The 22,788-nt window shown below is 34.7% G+C and overlaps 1 protein-coding gene across 9 annotated transcripts in view; it reads left to right on the plus strand.

The window, feature by feature from the left end:
* mtd (TLD domain-containing protein mustard) overlaps nt 1–22,788 on the plus strand; it is a 1,050,893-nt gene that overhangs the window by 592,531 nt on the left and 435,574 nt on the right. For 8 of the 9 annotated variants that reach the window (XM_081769479.1, XM_081769474.1, XM_081769476.1 and 5 more), the window contains one exon: nt 10,623–10,682. The exons of the other annotated variant lie outside the window; for it this stretch is intronic. In XM_081769479.1, coding sequence (XP_081625605.1) covers nt 10,623–10,682 — 60 coding nt within the window. The remainder of the gene's footprint in view (nt 1–10,622; nt 10,683–22,788) is intronic. 9 annotated transcript variants of the gene reach the window in all.

Consider the following 22,788-nt stretch of genomic DNA (forward strand, 5'->3'; position numbering starts at 1 on the left):
GGTTCCAAAACAGCCGAAACCAGCACTCCACCAGAAGAAGGTCCTTCTGTGTGTTTGGTGAACTACTCGCGGCATTGTGCAACGAGAACTGCTACCAGCTAGTCAGAACATCAACGCAACTGTGTACTGTCAGCATTTGAGCCATGTTCAAGAAAAACTCAAAGTCTGGAGCCAGCACTTCTGAATCGCAAAGGGGTCCTCCTGTTACAGGACAACGGTAAGCCCCACGTCGCTAGGATGACCCGGAACACCATTCTACGCATTGGATGGGAAACACTACTGTATCCGTTATACTTTCCGGACATTGCACCGTCCAATTATCACCTGTTCCATTCCATGGACAATCACCTTAGACGACGTCAGTTCAAATCCCTAGTAGAGGTGCAAAATGCACTTGATACCTTCTTCGCTTCACGGCCCCTAAGTTCTACCGCGATGGAATTCGTGGCCTTCCAGAACGTTGGCAGAAGGTCGTCGATGCTGATGGGGACTATTTTTGATCTTCCAGGTACGTCTTAGGTGACATATCAATGTTCGAAGGTGGTGGGTGAAAAAGCAACAGAACTGTCTTGGTTACCTTTATAATACAAAAATATGCCAGTCTGTGTAATGTTAATTTCTAATATTACACAATAAACTAATAGATGTCGCTACATGCAAGAGTAACCAGTCTCAAAAACGTGTTGTAAAACTGATGTCCAGTCTTGTGAAGTGTACTTGTGACTATTAAAAGATGTCTTTCTCATGTCGTTATCTTGTCGCGAATATTCTGTCTCGTCTCGTTTCGTAGACAAGTGTTTCTCCAAAGACGACTTTAGCCCGTTTATCTAACGGAGCGAAGCGTGGTCATTTGCCCATAGAGCAGGTCTAAAGTGGCTAGTTTCTATCCCCTTACACCGTTAGTTCATAAAGCGAAGGAGCAGTCACTATGTATACAAGACTGAGTACTTATAACCACGTACTATAGATATTCGGTTTCCTATGTGTATTTCAGGAGCGTAGCGTGAATGGAATCTGTGAACGCGTGTCTTCTTCGCGTTAAAAAAAAAAAAATAATAATAATAATAATAACCGATAACTTTGTCTGAGTAGAACAAAATGGTACGCGTCAGTGTAAAAGCTCATGCGTAGTTTTTGAGCAAATTGAGAAAAAACAAATAATTTGGTGAACCTGAAACTTGATACTCAACGAAAACTACGCCATCTATCAAAGTGAGATTGATACTTTTATCAAGATCTTCGTTGTAAAACTAGAGAGATGACAGTATATAGTTTAATAAATTAGATATAGCCTAAATTGTAATTCATTCTTAAATTTTAATTTCTGTTAAATGAAAATATTGTCCAAAAATAAGACATGTATCAGTTGACAGATCACATCGAGCTGAACAAAATGACATTGTCAAAAGTAAAATCTAAAAAAAAAAAAAAAAACTTTTTCTGACGCTGAAAATTACGTCATTCGTTTTCCAAAAATAATTAATAATTCTACACGCACAGAGTGTTTATAGCAGTATATATATATATGTGTGTGGGGGGGAAGGTTGTCATTGTGATTAGTACAGTGGTACGGAATATATATGTGTGTGGGGGGGGTGTCATTGTGATTAGTACAGTGGTACGGAATTTAAAATGCAATATACATATATTAAAAATATGACAACATAAATACATAAACTCAATGCAATGAATTATTAGAACATTTACAGAATAACACAATTTTGAAAACAAATACATATATAAATGTAACAAGAAAGAATAACATATCACCTCGGAGGTAGTATCTTCGGGAGAAAGCGTCTGTTACGGAACGGGCATTACACATGGAATATTCAGATGTTCTTTTTTCCAGATAATCGATTGCTACCGTTTAATATGAAAGTAGCAAATTAGATGCTTTACAGTATATTCTAATTTCTGAGTTGCACTAAGTATTTTTTTTTTTTTTTTTTAATTTTGAGATTCTAATTTACGAGCGAAGTTAATCGTATGACAACTTGGAGCTTAAGAATTCCAACAATTTGGTAAGTTTAAAAGCAAAAGATAATCCCATACTCATGAAACCGTTATAATTTTCTTTTAATCAGGCTAATGCAGGAATACGGATAATTTTACTATAGGGACATTTGCTTTGCTACACCTTACAGATGTTTAATTTCATAGATCGAAATTTTATCTTCCCATGTTTTTATGTATGCCTAGGTAAATATGTCTGTATGGTTTATTTTTAGTTCCCTGCAAGCAAATATTCATATGTAAGTGATTCTCCAACATAGGAGAGACATTTAATTACGTGAGTAGATCAGTCATTTCAAACTTAAATGCCCTGTAATGCCACAGTTTGTTAATCCACTTCACAATAAACCACACAAAGAGGAGAAAGAGGTTTAGATGACTTTACGTTGATAAAATACATCGATAGTAGACAAGCAGGAACAGTGAAATTGTAGTCGATAATTTTACACGCATTACTAGTCATGGATCCAGAACTACAAAGAATACACTGCCAACACTTGCTTATTCTATTTTCCTACGTTATCCTCTCCTCTCTTTTATTCATTGTGTTTCTCTCTGCTTTTCTCTGTTTGTAAAAACACAGCCCCACGTCATACATCGGCCTAACGGTGACTTCAGAATTATTTGCCACAGAGAACTTTAAATATCCAAAGAGGTTAAAACTAGTACTGTTGATAAACAGTGCATTTAATAAGTTCCAGAACTGCCCCGAAATAAAGTGCCTAACGATTCGAGAAAACTTTATTACCACATTAGTTTTCTACACACATCCCTTTCTGTGCCACACATTCGCAGGACTGGTCATAGAGGCCCTGGAACATTCGTGGAAAGTTGCCCACTGGAGTGCTGTTCAGCGCCGCCGTCACATGTTTTTTATTCGTTGTTTTCCTTTATGCTTTGTCAATGTTGAGGGAACGGAGCAATGTGCTGTAAGCTAATTTTGTGTTCAATAACCGTGACTGAAACGTACAGAATGATGCAGAACGGAAATGATTGTCTTAGTCGAAGCAAAGTGTTTGAAGAGTTTTCGAATTTCAAGAATCATACTGAGTCACTAGAAGACGATCCTTGTCCTCATAAACCTGTGAACAGCTGAAGTGAAGAAAATGTGAATTGTGCGTTCGCGTGCTGATTCACAACAAAAGATGAATGAGCATCAAAAGCATCGCAGAACTTAATATTGCTATAGATATGGTTCACGCCAGTTTTCTTGTGCGTAGAAGGGTTCAGTTCTTGAACATTCCTCATATTCGCCTGATTAGACCCCATACATTTCATGATCTTTCCTAAGGTCAAATTATAAAAGAGGAGTATTTGCTATGAGAATATGGCAGTTTCAAGCGAATGTGACACCGATACCGAACAGTATTGCAGTGGATGGCTTTTCTAGGGGGTTCCAGAGCTTCTACGACTGATCCTGCAAGGGTGTGACGTAGGAAGGGATGTATGTAGAAAACTAACGTGGCATTGTATTCTTTTGTTATCGTTAAGTGTATTATTTTGTGATAGTTCCGGAACTTATTGAACGTACTGTGTATAATGGTAATCCAAATGGGACATGAACAAACATGACGGAGAGTTTTATAGATCCGGAAGAATTTCCCCAACACCCCTGAAATCAGCATTGCACCAACCAGTTATTAGTGACTGATATAAATGTATTCAGTTTATTTATTTATTTCTAGTTTTTATTTATTTTCTCGAGTCAAAATTAGAACTTAAAAGATAAAAAGGAAACAGCAATAAAACTTGATTCAGACAAACAACGTCATTCAAAATGAATTCCTTCTTCGGTCAAAGGGTGACCTGATTACATAAAGCACATATAGTGGGAGATTTTACAACAACTAACTATTTATCATTTTATTACTCTATCGTCTCACGAAGAACTACTCATATATTTCAATTACTTTGCATCTTTTGTAAATCCTTCACGGTCACTGGATTCGAAGGTCACTAGAGTATGCATTAGCGTAAATAGATCTTTTATTATTTGGTGTTTCCGCCGGAAGTAGGTTAGCTGCACTTGTTCATCCTTACATCCTTTTCTTAAAAGTTTTAAATGTTTTTTCTCAGATGACATTTTTTTCACATTTAGTCTATTAAAGTCGATTAATTTTGCAAAGAAAACGGTATGGTTTTGTCCGAAAACATTAACACGTTTTCAGATTTGACTGCTAGTTCATTCATCTGGCCGTATAATTCATAATTTTGCTGCATTAAGAAAGAAAAGGAAAAGAAAAAAAAATAGAAAATACATCAGTTAACAATCTTCTTAGATCAGCAATCTTCCAATAGATTTGATAAGCCTATGCACTCCCCCATATCCTGAGCCAAACTTAAGAAAAAAGAAAACATCAATCAATCATCTTATGAGATCAGCAATCTTTTGATAGCTTTGATTCAGTTATCCGCTCTCTCCTATCCTGAGCCAGACGTAAGAAAAAAGAAAATCACAGTTAATTATCTTCTTCTCAGATCAGCAATCTCTCGATAGGTTTGATCCGCCTATCCAATCTCCCCTATCCTAAGCCAGTCATAAGTAAAAAGAAAAAGCATCAATCAATCAACTTCTCAGGTTAGCAATCTTTCGATAGCTTTGATTCAGCTATCCGCTCTCTCCTATCCTGAGCCAGACTTAAGAAAAAAGAAAATCACAGTTAATTATCTTCTTTTCAGATCAGCAATCTTTCGATAGGTTTGATCCGCCTATCCAGTCAGACTTACCATTTGCATATACTTTTTCTTCTCTACATCTTTTATTATTTGGTCTATATATCTCAATCACGGCCTTCCTCTGGATACTTTTCCCTCTGCCATTCTCTCCATGGCTAATAGGATAATTCAACTATGTCTCATACTGTGTCCAACCATCCTATCTCGTCTTTTGGAAATCTTCTTCAGTAAACTTCCCTTTTTTCTTCTACCATTTCCAATACTCTTTCATTTAATATCTTATCCATCGACCTAATTTTCAACGTTCTTCCATAGCACCAGATTTCGAAGGCTTCCATTTTCCGTTTATCCACTGCTAAAGTCCATGCCTCATTTGCATACACACTCCATACATACGCTTTCATTAGCCTTTTCAAATGTTTGTGTCTATCTTTTCAGCCAGAAGTTTTTTTTTTTTTTTCTGTTTCTTCAAATTCCTTCTTCAGTATCATCCATTAACTGAAGTGAACAAAACACTACACAACTGAGATGTCAAAGTTTCCTGATAAAACCCTGAACTTACGATTTTTTTTTGTTTGTTTGTTTGTTTGTTTGACGTGAAACTTTTGACGAAATTACTTTTAATTGATTACACCTTAATAACTGCGAGGCACTTGCGGGAAAACTTGATTTATATGTTTTGGGAATGGGAGTACTTCAAGTGTTTTGTGTTTCAATGTTTGATGAAAATTGGTATCATTTAAAGATATACTTTAGGGCACTGTAGCATTTTTGAAATTTAGGCTACTATTAGTGCCACTTGATGGGGTGAAGGGTTGAAGTAATTGTAAATATCAACATTGTCTATAATTTGAAAACTTTTGTTGTCTTTCGGTTTTTAATAAAATTAGCATATACATAGTGATTATAAATTATTCATTGGGTTTGAAAGGACTCTATAAAAGATGTATAACATAAAATAAAGAATAATACAAGAAAACATACAGAAACTGTCGAATTTAAGACATACTGTTACAAATGATGGATGTGGCTTCCTTTTGTCATGCAACACACATCTATTTGGTAGTCTAGTTTGTCCATACGCGCTAATGGTCGCAAATGCAGTTCTGTCCTGTCCTGGTCCTCACCCAAAATTGTTGGTAGTGATGGCATACACACTGTGTTTTTCACTGGCCCTAAGGGAAAAAAATCCTTTCAGATCGAGGGATCTATTAGGCCATGTGAAAGCGCATCGTTCAATCTAACGGCGTGGAATTCGTTATTTTATGTGCTGTTTCTTTTACACAAGCAGCCAGTAGCCTTAAACTGTCGACACTATCTCAGAATGCTTTGGTGACCGGCTAATGCAGTTGCTAACTGTTTACAGAATGCACGCTGTGCGGAAACTACAGAAAAACAAATTTTCATATTCCAAAACACAGAGTGCTTTCTGCTGCATAAATGCCGTTTTTATAAAGTAAGCTTCTGCTGCCATCTCTCGCCACGATGCAGGATTACGAATATAAGTAATTAAATTTTCAAATGTGTTCTTAATTTTCGACACATTTCACTTTAAAACCTGGTGAATGATTTATAATCACTCTGTATATACATTTTTGTGCATACCAAGGATGTTCTAAAATAGAGGATCTGCCCATACGTATCTTCATCATATGAACTCAATGAAGCCAAAAAACAGCCGAGCATCGTCCAAGCCGGCACGTCTGATTGGTTACTCTCGTTTCCGCCATGATTGTTGGCACGAAATATTGCGATCTTGCGGAGTGGGCAGAGTAGGTGTGGCGAGGCTGTGACGTATGGCTTCACGATTTTGTTGTTTGGGCAGATCCTCTATTTTATAACATCCTTGGTGAATACCACCCGATATTTAAAGAAAATAACATTAAATTGCGAAGTGGTCGAGTTGATTCCCATTCCCCTGTAATTTCATAAGTTTAATGATGAAGATTTTTTAAATTTCAACAAATGGTTGTCAGTCATATTTTACGATCCTGCACTTGTAAAAATAGTTGTGCCAAATCTAAAAATGTTTCCTTGTTAACGCTGGATTCAGAAGACCACATCGATTTCTTTAAATGTTCGTACTTTCTCATTCTTCTTTCGTAATTTTTATTAATTTGCATGTCACATTAATTCCTTTAATAGTGGATGCTGAATTTGGTTGAAGCTCTCGTATTTTTGGGAAGTAAGTAGGAAAATATACAAAGTTTGATTTGAGGAAAGTATGTAATAATAACCGAAGTAGCCTAGTCTCTGAAGGACTGTTGTTCATGCACGTTTGAATCTTCTGGTTCTTGACTGAATGAGGCAACGAATTTCTTATATATCAGTGGTTTCGCAACGCAGTTTGTTATACAGAAACCTAGAAATGCGATGCAAACGAAAAATTATATCGCAAAATGCGATGCATCTAAGATTATATTTTATTACCGAAGTGGGCTATTTTTGCAACAGAAAACAGTTTACCATTATATTTCCTTTATGACAGAATGGTTCTCTTTCGATCTTACATACGGTTAAAGGTTAGTGATTAGTCTTTTTGGAAACCCGAAGTTTACCTTTATGTGTCTGTTGGCTCTTAAGAACACAATCTACTACTGACTACAAATCAAATTATTGAAAACAAACCGAACTTATTACAGAGAGCATATCCTCTTCGACACTTTATTCTTTCTGTAAAGAAAGTGCTCAATCGACTCTCCAAAATCCAAGACTCGAGCTTACTTTTCAATAACTAGATTGCTAGTTCAAATACGGGACCTTAGCAATATTCTTTTCTGCCCTCCTGTATATATATATATATATATATATATATATATATATATATATATATATATATATATATATATATATATATATATATATATATATATATATATATATTTAAATATTTGTTTCATAGTATTGGCTTAGAAATATACATCTGTTTTGCTATGCTTGCTTATTTTACATTGAAATTACAGAAGAAAAATAGTGTTCGGTTGAAAGTATTTAAAATATTGAAAAAATAATTGGATCTTGAGTAGTAGCTAACTACAATTAGAAACTGGACTTAGTGTGAAATAAGTTATTTTGTTTTTATCGTAAAACATCAAGTTGACTTCGTGGTGCGTAATTCCAATTACCCGTTTCTTCAAGTCATCACGGATTCAAAACTTGATTTAAAAAACTTTATATGGACACATTCGAAAACAGCTACCAGCTTAAACAATCTGTAGAATGTTAAAACTTTTTAAAAATATAATTGCTGTTACTTTTTCCTTACTTCGTTTTCATTATTATACTTGTTTGTAATGTATAGAAAGTGTTGATTATTTCTTCTATTTCACTGTGAAATAATAATATATTTCATGGATGTTGAGAGTGCGATACAAAACTTACAAATTCCGATGCAGATTTAAATTTGTTTCTTATGTTGCTATGAAAAAGTCAAAATCTAAAAAAGCTAAGGTAAAATGCACGTGTGGTTTCTTACCAAATCAAAATTGAGTACTTTGTAGAAGACAGTTTTGGATACATTACGAAACGCTAAAAATTTGAATCATACAGATTTAGTTAAAAATATTTCGTTTGAAAGAAGTTGGTTTCTTGTTTAATGAATTAGTATTCTTAATAAATACGATCACATTATTGTACTTGTATTAGATGTTTTTATATTATGTAAATACCACTGTCATTTATATAACACAACATATTAATATTAGCCATACAGTAGTCATGTAGAATGCGTCAAACAGAAATTTGAAGTTTTAATGTGCATCATTTGATACGTTTTATTAAATAAAGCGGGCGAATAGTTTCTGACTTCAAGAAGTTGTGCGCCTGAACGAAATTTTAAAATAATGCACAGGATTTTTTTTTTTTTTTTTTGAAACATGCAAGTGCATTATTGAAAAAAAAATTAAGCACATCTACTGCCTAAAATAATATGTGTAAACAATAATGCAGTAAACATTCTTTTAACTTTCTCACAATTGCTTTAATACATTCTTTTAGAATCGTTTTCAGTGCATTATTTTTTGATCTTATGCGACAACTGAGAAGCTTACATGCTTCACGGTCTTTCATTAATCTCATCGTCTTCACGTACGATTTTTGTTTTGATGTCATCCATTAATTGTAGCCTCCTTCGCCCGGTTCCTCTCTTTCCTGCCACCATACTGTCTCGGATACCCCCAGGGCCGTGCCGTGGGGGGACGAGCGGGGCGACGACCCCGGGAGCCGGAGTAAGGGGGTGAAAAATTCGGGAGAAAAAAGGAAAAAATATAGGAAAAATTGCTTGGAATATATGTATGGGGGCGCCGTCGTATACTCTCGCCCCGGGCGTTGATTTTTCACGGCACGGCCCTGCATACCCCTCATGATACAGTTCCTTCTCAACCAGTTTGTTTCTCCTTTTCAATTACATCTAAAATTGTCCCTTTCTTCCTCATTATTTCTAACATCCTTTCATTCGTTTTCTGCTCAGCATGTACATCCCCTGTACATCGTATGCATGAAATCGTTGTATACTAACTTGATTAAAGTATGAATATTTTCATCGTTTCTTGCTAAATCAGTGGCGAATTTCAGAAATGATTACATCCGAAAAGAAATTTGAAAATGAAATACACTAAGTCCCGTTTAATCGAATTTGATGAGATCGATAGTGCTTCGATTGAACGAAAATTTGGTTAAACTGGATTTTTTTTTATACACAGTAATATATAGCCCTATTTGTATTGTATACAAATTTCAACTGGCATGTGTTTCTTGACCTTTACAGTACAGTGCAGCATGTGTGCCAAAAATATGCAGTGATAAGGGAGTGGATGAGTATAGAAAACTCATCGTAACAATGAACGTACTCTTTGATTAATAAGTGTTAGCGCAAAACAAATGCTGTACTCATTGTTGGTGTTTTTAAATAAATGTGGTCCGCGAGTAAAGGCTTTTCAGCGATTCATTTAATAGCCTGACATACTAAAAAATTACCATTTTTCTTTTGCTTGTTTTTCATAAGTGAAAGGAGATAATGAGACGCAACTTACCACAATGATACATAATGTTATTCTACAACAGAAAGTATGAACCTGAAGAATTTTCAGTGTTATTATCCATAGCAATTACAGTGTTGCTAGAATAACAATTCTCCCCAAATCTAAGTTAAAGCAGCGATTAGAAGAACGAACTCAACTACATTTGGTTACGTATCGTGTTGTCTTGGAATCCTGTGAACTACTTTTTAAATAAAAGTTGTATTTAGTTCGTAAAAAACAAAATAGTTTTAACATACAATTATTAAAATTAAATAACGTTATTTATAATGTAGTTCACAGGATACCAAAATAACATGATGCGTAATCAAATGCAGTTGAGTTCATTCCTCTAGTCGCTTCCTTAACTTAGATTTTGGGGGAAATGTTATTCTAGCAACACTAATTTGTATGGATGGCAACACTGAAAATTCTTCAGGTTCATATTTTCTCTTGCAGAATAACATTATCTATGATTGTCGTAAGTTGCATTTCATTATCTCCTGTCATTTATGAACAACAAGCAAAAGGTAAATTTTGTATTATTTTTATTATGTCAGGCTCTTAGACCAGAAATTCGGTTAATCGGGATTCCGTTAAATGGGGCTGTAATGTACAATGCATTTTTGAAAATAGAATGTTGACTACATTACTCTAAAGGACAAATGGAATGTTTGACCTTATTTGATTTGTTCTTTGCATGAAGAAAAAGGATAAGAGTTTTCAATAGAAATAATATTTATATGTTCATGTTAAAATTCATCTCCATTAAAGCAACAAAATTTAATTTAAAGTTCTTTTACAGTATTTCCGAAGAGTTATATTTTGTTTTGAAATATGTTTTTATTTATTTACTTATTTATTTCATTTTTTGTTTGAATATGTACATTAACTATGCTATTCTTTCATCACCAGAGCCCGCAGAGCCTCTCAGGATGTTACTCGAACCACAGAACCCATTGTTCCCTGGATACGGTGAGTCAACAGCCTCGCACGCTCTGCTCTCTTCATTTCCTTCATTGCTTGCTTGCCTACAGGTGTCGGTCGGGCTGCTGACTAAACCCAAGTTCCTTCCATCTCACTAACATTAAATTTTGCTTATTTTTTACTCCAGTTCTAAAAATTTTGTGTAGTTTATACTTGAAATAATCTATCTTTTTTTTTCCTATGCGAAACACGGCTTTCGCTATTTTGTCGCTATGTATATAGCATATTGCTTAATGAGGTTTTTGGTTTCCGATATGCGAATATATATGATAAAAATACAATAACCACAAATTGTTCAAAATTTCGTTTCATATAAGTAAGTTAAATAAATAATGAGAGAATTAACATTCGTGGAGATGTAAGCACACACAACAAATTCCATTAGAGCCATTCTAGGACAAGATGTTAGTAACCGGATACGATTTATTACTGAGGAAGCGGAGAAGGATAGTTTCTATTCATTTCATCACCTTACTCCTACAGCAAATGTAGATCCCAGGTAAAATTATAAGGTATTTGCAGCTAATTAGTAGCAAAAGAAATTACATTTTTAAAGGGAATTTTACATAATCAACAATGAATAAGAACCAGTAAATAATCCATTCAAAGGACCATTTGAGTACGAAAGGCAGAATATAAAAATTGTGGATAGTGAAAAGCTCATCGAAAAAAAGAAGTACGTTGTTGTTTCCAAACAGTATAAAATTATAAGTTGTATGCTGATATTTACCTCATTCATATTGCAATATCATAGTTTGTTATTTAGACATTCCCAGTTATAGGGAACATGATCGAAAAAGTGGATTCATTTGGATGTGTAGGACTTTTTAGATTATTACTTCGGAAAGTTAACTGAAAATAATTATATATACAAAGCGTATATATATATATATATATATATATATATATATATATATATATATATATATATATATATATATATAAATTCCTATATTATATTTCAATTATATTTATCTCATCCGCTTATCTTCGCGACCCCCAGGTTGAGAAACTCTGATGTAATAAATAAATAAATAAATAAATAAATAAATAAATAAATTTATTTATTTTACATCAGTTTCTCAATCTGGGGGTCGCGAGAGGGTTCCATAGGGGTCGCGAGGATAAGCGGATGAGATAAATATAATTGAAATCTAATACTGGATTTTAAAAAAAAAATATTATCTAAGTATTGAATTTTGTTCTGATAGGCATATTTTTATTATTATACATACTGCCAAGAACAACAATAAATAGGTCTACTAAACATTTTCAACAGGTGCAGAGTTGTTTAAAAATCAAACCAGAAATTATAAGGTGGTCACTGGCAAGAGGATGTGATAAAATGGGGTTCGTGATAGGAATTAGGTTGAGAACCACTGTTCTACATTATTTCTTTTCCTCATTTACATTCTTGTGACTAAGCTGAAAAGGATGCTACTTCAATAGATACTGCGATTGCAAACTGGAAGATGAACTATATTGATTAAATACGATTTAATATTCCTTCTTAGCACTAAGGCTGCACGGAACAGTATCCCAAGAAGGGTTTGAAACATTACTCAGGTTTTGGTCCGAGACGTAGTATGGTACCATTTGGACTCGAACATGGGACAATAACACTTGTATTTTGGTTTTTGAAAAAGTTATCGAGTCTTGTGGGGGGGGGATCTAGAAAGTTTCGAAATTGTCATCTGTTGTTGTTCATTTTCAGGATACAAACTGATCCCAGTATCTTAATGGTATTTCCAATTAAATATCCATTAAACTATTAATGCTTTATTTATTAGATTGTGAATACGATATTGCATATGAAGTAGGTCTGTCGGGGCTACTCACGTAATTTCACTCATGAATTGACTGCCAAAATAAATATGAAATGAAATTAGCAATCAATAGGCCCACTTAACCTGGGGCCGAATATAACACACAGTCTTTCTGAATATCTTCGAACGCTGTTAACAGTGATCCGAGTTTTAAGCAATATATTTTGAAATTCAACTGAAAACGAACGAAGGGTCGGAAGCAACCAGAGATGATCTCGACGTGATTTAACAATTCAATAGTACAATGTCGATAGCCCGCTCATTCTCAAAGAGGACGAGTTTTTTAATCTTCTTATGGCAGAGTACGAAAATGGTCACATATTTCTTATGTGCAATTTCATGTTATTTTTGCTGTTTTGTCATAAAGTGTATTTGTAACAAAACTTCTACTAGTCACTTTTTCCTGAAAATAACCTTAAGAAATTAAACTACAAAAATTTGTGTACACTAAGCAAAATAAACAGACAAGATATTATGTTAATTGAAACAACCTTATAATAATTATTTATCTTTCATTAATTCTTGAAGTTTTCCGTTCTTTTTCAGCACTAAGTCTGTATGGAATGCATAGTAGACATTCATTTTAATATGGAATCTATTTTCGTGGGAGACTCAGGTTCGCGGATCCCACGTTAAGCTGTAAATCCACGTCTCATATGGTTTTGGTGCTGAAAGGGGTGCTAAATTTAAAATCAACCAACTCCTTCTTATAGTCAGCCAGGGACACATCGGACATACTCATTCAAAATTTACGATTCTACGCTTAATAGTTTCAAGGATCTGGAAAACGGAAAAAGAAGGTTTTCAAAGCCTGCTTTACGAGATGCACTTCGCGAAATCCGGTCTTATCTAAAGCATAAAATACGTAAAATTATTTGTAGAAAATTTCAAGGTTTTGCACCTAATTACTCCCTTAGAATTCGCACTGTATAAAATCCCGTCTCATCTGCTGCCTAGAATATGTAAAATTATTTGTAGAAAATTTCGAGATTTTGCACCTAATTACTCCCTTAGAATTCGCATTGTATAAAATCCCGTCTCATCTGCTGCCTAGAATAGGTATAATTATTTGTAGAAAATTTCAAAGTTTTGCACCTAGTTTCTCCCTTAGAATTCGCATTGCACTCATCCCGTCTTATTTACCCCTAGAATACAAGTACAATATTTATATAAATATTGAGGATTCTATGCCTAATATTTAGGAACTCGTCTGATGGGTAAACCAGTATCTAAGTGGATTTACTCTTTTCTTTAGGTTATTCTTTTGGATAATGTAACTACATAGGCTTTTCTCTTATCTGAGAATCTGTAAGGAAACAGTTAATTCACGAGAAAAGAAATAGGAAAGGAAACAGTCGTGGTTACACCTTAAGATACAATATCGACATTTCCTGATAGGTATGTGCCTAAGAAAACCAGATAATACATCCCAAGTCATAATACATACAAGTCACCATGGTCGGTACTTCCAGGACTCACGATTTCGACTGTTTCGTGTACCATTGTGTTTGATGAACACAGAATTCTCCAATTTAAAAGAAAATGTTCTGAAGCTACGTCAGAAAGAATATAAAGCAAAAACTCTGAATGAGAGCAGATAAAATTATCTGAGAATAGGTTTGTCTAAATAATTTACATACCTCTGTGACGTTTATCTCTCTAATGGAACAAAATATAGCTAAAGAGAAGCTTAAAATTCTGTCACGTGTATTAATAATCAAAACAAGTGCTTAAAAATTAAGCAAATGCTACGGAATGTGTATATATACCAAGTCCGCTTCCATATATATACATTATGTAACAGGAAATCCGAAAAAATACTCCATATTGAAATTATACATACGTTTCTTCCGTTTGGTAACGGAGGAAATTTCTCCATTTTGCAACTTAAGAAATGAATTAAACTTGTATGGAGAGATACAACACACTTAAGTTTTGTGCATTTTAAATAAAATACAAAATTAATACACCATTTTTTAAAAAAATAATGAAGCTCTTCTGAACAATTAGAAATGAATATTCTTTTGTATGTGTTTGTAATTGTTAGGTTCAGATAGTGAAATATATTATCCATAGCAATCACACTCATTTATTTTTTTAAAAAATGCGGTACCATGAAGCATATAAATGAGATGCCAATATAATAATATGTGCGGAGTTATCCAGGTAAGTAGCTAAATTAAGATAGATATTTGTAAACTTTACAGCACTTTTTTTCTGCAACATAGGCCTACATAGTTGTATATCATTGCATGCAGTAGATCATGTGAAATACATGAAATGAGTAGAGTAGTTTGATAGATAGTACGGTATCAGAGGACAATCTTAAAAGTTGCAGTGGCAAAGTAGTATTTTAATATTAATAGTAATAATACCACGGACCGCACTTATTTAAGTGTAATTTTAGTTTATGGGTATTGTAATCAACACAATGTTACTCCCATCGCAGTTGTTATAAAAAAAAAAAAAATAGTTTCCTTGGCCAAGTCCGCTTCCATTTCTTCATCTATCTACCCAATCGTTTTCTCGACACTGGAAGAACGATACGATATTATCTGGTTATCCTCAATGGTACCCCGTCTAACTACTGGTTTGAGGTCGGTGATATTATACAAATCGACTTCATGCGCCTGGGGTGTTTATAAGACATATTCTCATGTAACGTTCAATCAGACTACCGATCTATACTATCTATAGACATGGGATATCTTATAAACAGTTATATTCATCCTCTGTCGACAGATATCAGACCAGAATTGGTAAGAGCTAGCGAGAAATGGTTTCTTTATACTGATTCACTGTCTGAAACCCCCTCTTAACATTATATTCAAACTGAAAGTTTTAGAAATCAAGCATTTGTGGTTTTAACATTGCTCACAGAGTGAAAACGGCCATGGATAGCTAGAAGCATATGGATTTAGTATTAAAAGAATAGGCTTGCCTTCGCCCTATTGTCTCTAATAAAACCAAACTTACGGTAGTCAGGAGAGATCCCGCGGTAGGAGAGTTTGCGCGGAGGTCAAATGGAGGGGGAGGAAAATGGGTGACAACAGAGAAATGGCAATTTTGCAAATAGAGTTGTCAGTTCAATTCGTGTGCCAATAGAAGCTGTTCGCTGAGAAATATGTTCCACGATTTGCGCGAATGGTGCAAATTAACATTCAGTTTCTCAAACGTCCGGCATAAATTCATAGAAAGGTTGTAGTGTCAAATACTAAAAACGTTATGCGTATTTGAGTGAGTTCATTGTTGAAACTAGAGTTGTACGTAGTTTACCGCTAGTCTGGGAAATTCCACTTAGGCTTTGCGGACTCGTTATCCCCTACCCAAATAGAACAGTTCGCGCATTCGTGAAATAAAGTTAGGATGGAAAGATCTTGCAAACATTCATTGAACACAATAATAAGCGAGATCGTGTATGTGGGATTAATAACATATTGTCCGTGAACGTCATAAAGGATGCCCCATAAAGAATGCAACTTTTAAAAAACCCGCCATTTCTGTTCTAGTAAGTTGGCAGCACTGAACGTTACGCGATTTTCATCTGTTATCTTTGTGGTTAGTAGTCACGGAGCGCCGAGTAGCGCATGATCGTCATTTGTTTTCTGTACGGGTAGAAATGGAGCGCTTCACGGCGGAACAGTGTGTTGTTGTAGTGAAAATTTATTATAAATGTGGTGAACTTCAGTAGCGTAGTGTGCTATGAGACATTGAGACACTGTCTACCCTTTCAAATTAAAAGAACATAGCTTTAGAATTTCCTTACTAATAAGGACTAATATGCATTTCATGTTGAAGAAAAATATAGAAATACTAGGGCCAGCGATAGCTTGGTTAAGAAGAATAGTAGTACAGCCTTTCTAAATAATTTTACTTTTCAAAACTCGGGGGAAAAAATGCCTATCTCCGTCAAACAGGCTGCAGAGAGAGAACCAGGAGACAACAAGAAATATGTCTCAACGCGGCTGAAACAAATACACTTGAGAAAGCGGCGCGCGCATGTGGTTGTAGGCTTCTCACTCGCTGAAACAACCTTACAAAGAGACATTGGGCAAAATGTCTCAGTAGCAGTGATGCCATACTTAGCAAAATGATACCATTTTAAATCCAGTCAGGGTTGCCAACCATACGATAATTTATCGAGATATACGATAATTTAAGCCTTAATACAATATACGATAATGCCCTTGCGATAATAGGTGAATATACGATAATTTTAGAACGCACACTTCTTTGCTGTTTTTGAATGTGCAAATAAATTGTAGCCGAACATAATATTTCTATGAATACGCCAGATCACGTAATAGATGTAATTAAAAGTGCGTTCTCTGATTCCAAAATTGCTAACAAGATTCAATTATGTAGAACTAAGACAACGGGTGTGATAAAATGTCATTAGTAAATGTCATTTGAAGGAATTGAATGATACGTTACAGAAACAAACAATCAGCTTAATGGTCGATGAGTCTACAGATATTTCAACTACAAAAAATATGCGTGTTTGTGCGAGATATTTCAATAAAAATAGTACGAAAATACAAACAAACTATTTTGCAGTATTACAAATTTATTGTGATAAAAATGTGGAAGCTGCACATGAAGGTGCCACTGCTTTATGAGCTCCTATATAATACTTTAACAAATAGTAATATTCCACTTGGAAAAGTAATAGGCTTCACATCCGATGGGTGCAACACAATGATGGGAAAATATAATTCTGTTGCAAGTAGGCTACAGATGGACTTTCCTGGCATTTTGTACAAAAATGTAAATGTTATTTATTGCATCTGTGTGCAACTGAGGCTAGTAAGTACCGATTTGTAGTTCGAACTGAAGGGTACTAGGTAAGCTTATTATATTTTAGTGCTATTATTAGTAGTATTATACATGTTTCTAAAATTATTACGTTCGTAACGAATATACGATAATTTTTTGCAGTATACGATAATTTTAAAGACGAAAATCGATAATTTCGTTTTTCGAGGTTGGCAACAGTGAATCCAGTATACTTTTCATTCTTCCTTTTAGATATTCAATCATATTTCAAGGAAAATTATTAAGAAATAGAAGGAAATGAAAACCTAAATTAATAACTACCTTAAGAAGGTTTTATCGATACATTAATTCATATAAATCTTTCACGATCTAGGTTCAGCTTCTATTTAATTGCAATACTAGAGTGTATCAACACTGGGAAAGGCAAAAGAAGGGCAGGAGGATTTGCAGTCTGCTATTTTGTTGGTTTTAAAATCGTTAGGTAAATTTGTATTTGGGTCTGTCTGAGTTAGTTATTTATTATGTGCAAATCAAATGATTGGAAATAGATTTACTGCACCAGTTGTTATTAAATGGCAGGTCTACGCTCTCATATAAAAATTAGTATTAACTTTAAAAATAGCCAGATTATGAGTTTACTTTTTGAATCAGGAATCGTGCAAAGCTAATAGGAAAATTATACATAGAAGTAAATTATTATTTCAATAGCTATAATGTATTTAGTGTATATACCGAGATTTGTCAGAATAAATTTATATCGATATACTGGTTTAATTTAATCGCTAAGGAATGTGTTTATCGAAATTAGTTTTCTGTACATTATATATAGTAGTACAACATCGCGAAAATAAGTCTCTAACGAAATTTTGTTAGGAGTTTCATATATATATATATATATATATATATATATATATATATATATATATATATGAAAATGTAAAAATTGTTACACTAAAAATGTTCCTTTCGGAAATTATTATTAAAACAGAGTTCCAATAATTTTACTCACTCAGAGGTTTTCATTTTATTAGGTTTTCAATATCGATGTGATATTTTGCACCATGTGTCGGCTGTTTCTAATAATAGATTAAAGGTGAAATGAAATCTTTGAGTTTTACGTCCCACGCTTATGTCGGGTGGGCTAAAGGAGACGGTGATGATGAGAAATGAATGAAATGGTGGAATGAAGAAAGTAGGAGGAAACGGCAGAACCAGAAGAAAAACCCCCACACCATGTTTGTCCACCACAAAATTCACTTGGTGCTAACTGGGATCGAACCAAAGACTCCATGCACCACTGAGCCACCGCGGCCCCAAATAATAGATTATATAATTGATAATTTTCATATATTTGGATATGTGCGGAGTATAAACATATGGATTTCAGGTTACAAGAGACGTCAAACTACCTCAATATTGATATGAGGTTTTAAGCTGCAAATAATTCCAAAATAAATAAAGAAAATAGTTAAATCGAAAAGTCTAAAGCTATTGTTATTATGGAATAATGTAAATGAAAAAAAAAATTGTAACATGTGTTTAAAGAGAAGCCTCGGGACCCTCTGACGCGTAGGGTCCCTGGTTAGATTCCAAATCCCACCAAATTGGTTTTATACGGGACATACGCTGTCTGTGTAGATTTTCTCGAGATCCTCTGCCGTTCTCTCCCAGTTTCGTCACTCCACCACTATCATCCAACCCATCACCATTTGCCTTAGTCTCAGAGCATAATCGTGGACAACTGAACTCTCTCTCTCTCTCTCTCTCTCTCTCTCTATATATATATATATATATATATATATATATATATATATATATATATATATATATATATATATATATATATATATATATATATATCCTGTCTACCCATTGCGAAACTTAACGCTACGCTACTGGTGAACTTGTTCAGACTGTTCGCAAACTCTGTAGAATGTTTGGTCAACGTCATGCACCGAATACGTCGACTATGATGACGTTGACTACACATTCCACAAAGCTGAGCTGAGCTGAATTTGAGTTTAACGTCCAGTTCAGCAGCGAAGCTATATGAAACGTGGACCTACTGATTAACGTGGAATCCGAACCACATTAGCTTCCGCCGGGAATCGAACCCGGGTCTTCCACACATTCCACAGAGTTTGCGAATGGTCGCTGCACAACATTCACCTCATTTGTAATAAGTTTTCACCATGATAACACGCTGTTCCATCGTGAAACACCATTCCTACCCGTACAGAAAATATTCGAAATATGGGGCTCTTGTAAGTCAAATACCTCTTACATTGTCTTGTTTAAATTTAGCTAAACATTAGAAAACAGATGACAATTATGCACTATTCGGCGCTCTGTGACTACTAACGACAAAGGCAATATATGAAAATCGTGTTACGTTCAGTCCTGCTAACTTATTAAAAACGGAAATGGAAGGCATTTCAAAAGTTGCGTTCTTTGTGGGATACTCTTCACTACAGAGAATAACGAGAAAATATGCAATAACTACAGTTGTTTTCTGTAGGTACATCAAGTTCGGTAGTAAGGAATGCTAAGTCCCCCCTGTGACCAGTTTCACCTCCTTGAAACTCTCAGTTGGTTGTCGGAATCTAGCCCCTATGCTTGATGGGTGAACTCAAGTTTGCCCCTCAAAATTATCTCGGTTTCCCATGTGTTATACTGCTGTACCTATAGAGCTGAAATGAATGTTTCAACGTGGTTTCATTCACTAAGTAACTATCTATTTCAAGGTTGTTTGCTATTCTGGTAGCACAATTTATAATTGCTTTTATTGTACTGGTATTAAGTAATGTATCGTGTAATAGCATACACATGTTCACTGTCAGTTGTATCATGTTTTATATTTGCTTCATCATACCAGATGGTTTCTATAGTATTGTCGTTGTGCGCAATCTTACCTACACATGTGCACGATTTCTCCTACCACTGTAGGAAAGGTCGCACAGAATAGAGGGTTTGAAAAGCGGTCACCACTAAAAACGTAACAACTTTCATCAGTAATTGCTAGTCCAGTGTTGTTCACAAAGTACTTAACTACATGATACACCATCCTTAACAATATTGCTTCAATATTGGCTATTTTATGCAAGTTTATTGAATTATGCGCGAACTATCCTTACTTTATCGTGTATATGTAAAACTGAATGTTGGTTTATAAGTCCCGTATATAAATTCACACTGAGGATATTTAGATTTTTCATGCGCGTCCCAAGGAGGCGGGTTCAACATCTATGCCTAAGTGTAATCAAGTTGCATACATTGCCTGTGATATGGATAGCCCAAACAACGCTGCTGTGTTTCAAGTTGCATACTATTAACGAAATTATATTGTTTTCTGTAAATTTTACCCCTCCCGTGCGAAGAACAACCTCTTTTGCTAGTTAACATATGATGATTGTCTTCAGCGTTAGTGTATTTTTAATAATCGGTCTTCCAGGGTTTGGATATTCCTTGTATTATTCAAAATTATGGCACTTCTCTTCTATTTCGTCTTTTCTCGATCTTACCATTTGTCCTCCGCGTGAATTTAGGCCCTATTGTTCTCTCGTCAAAGAAAGTAAGTGTATTTTAGTTTCCAGATAATGTAGTTGTTGTTGTGGAATCTGAAGCGAAAATTAATGTTGTTTTCGAAAATTTGATGTGATAGACATCAGAAATGCGAAAAATGTCTCACGAGATGTTGAAAAAACGAAAGCAGTAGGTTGTAACGAAAAGAATTGTGACCAATGGGTCCACATGGTTGACTCAAAGGAAATAAATTTTTGCTGGTTTGGTGAAATTAAAAAAAGATACCAGGAAAAATCGCCACTACCCCATGAAATTTAATACAATATCACACTACAGTGCAGAAGTAACTCTTTCATGATTTTAACATAATCTATCTACAGGGTGCATGAAAAATAACTAGGTATTAAAAGAAGACATTATAAATTATGTAATATTGATTTTACAAGATAATATTTAAATCTCAACATACGTACACTCATGTCCAAAATTATTGTCGCATGTCTATAAATGTGTTATTGAAGGAATATAATTTGATAACGAATTCACTCGGTATTTCTTATAACGTTAATATGCGTATAATCGGCATAGACATGTGTGTGGCAAATTTCATGTCAAAAGAGCAGTAAATACGAACAATAAAACTTTCTTGTCTATTTGGCAACATTTTGTTTACTCATTATAATTTTCGTATTTATAATTCTTTTCTTATGAAATTTGCCACAAATATACATTTAGCGATTATACACATAGTATCAGTATTAAAAGTACCCTCCAAAATCATTATGAAAATGCAGTATACTCTTACAAGAAGACAGTTATGCGACAATCATTTTGGACATGAGTGTACATATGTTGTTAACCAGCATTTTTCAAACGGCCAAGAATACAACTGATACATTTCTGAAGAAAGTCTATTGGAATGTTGGCAATAACCAGACGAAACGGTGCAACCAATTTATCCATAATGCGAGGTTTACCTTGTACACTTCCTCCTTTATGTAGCCCCACAAGAAGAACTCACAAGGAATGAATGAGATTTGGACTTCTTGCTGGCTATTCGTTTGATCCACACCGTCCAAGCCAATAATCAGGATGCTTGCTCATAAATAGAAGTGTCTGCCATATTTGTTTACATTTGGCATGATGCTTCCAGCGGTCAAAGATTGAACTAAGTTAAACAGGCAACGTGGAATTTTAATGAATATATTATACTAGCATATATCACCCGCTTCGCTAGGTTGAAATAAATAATTTAAATACACACTGATATTGCTCATTTTGGATCATTTTAATGTATGTTATCCCTCCTCATCCCCTAAGTGTCAGGGCTGAAAATGGACTTAAACAGCATCAAAAGTGTCACTGTTCATTTCGGCGACCGCAAGAACTATAGATTCAACAGTAGTATCTGTCATTTTTGACCATTTATACATATACATATATATATTTCCCCCACTCCCATGTTGCGAACCATGGCATCGGAAGTGTCACCGTTCATCTCAGCGCCTCAAAAGATGTGAATTCAGCGCTAATATAGGTTATTTTCCATGAATTTAAATATCTCTTCCTCCCCCTCCCCCAAGTTATGGGTTTGAATTTGGATTTAAACGGGATCGAAAGTACCACTGTTCATCTAAGGGATCCAGAAAATTATAAATTCGACACTGATAGTGGCCATTTTTAATCATTTTTATATATCTCTTTCTTCCTCTCCCCCAAGTGACGGGGCTGATTTTAGATTTAAACCGGATCGGAAATGTTCCCAAAAACTATGGATTAGACACTAATATTGGTCATATTCGATCATTATTATATATTGCTCCCCCTCCCCCTCGCTGCGACACATGGCATCAGAATTGTCATTGTTAATCTCAGCTACTCCTAAAACTATGGATTCGACACTAATATTAGTCATTTTCGATCATTTTTAAATGTTTATCCCCCTCCTCTACATTGCACCCTCCCCCTCC

Source organism: Thermobia domestica, chromosome 8 (assembly GCF_964235325.1).
Source record: "Thermobia domestica chromosome 8, izTheDome1.hap1.1, whole genome shotgun sequence".
NCBI classification, from domain to species: domain Eukaryota; kingdom Metazoa; phylum Arthropoda; class Insecta; order Zygentoma; family Lepismatidae; genus Thermobia; species Thermobia domestica.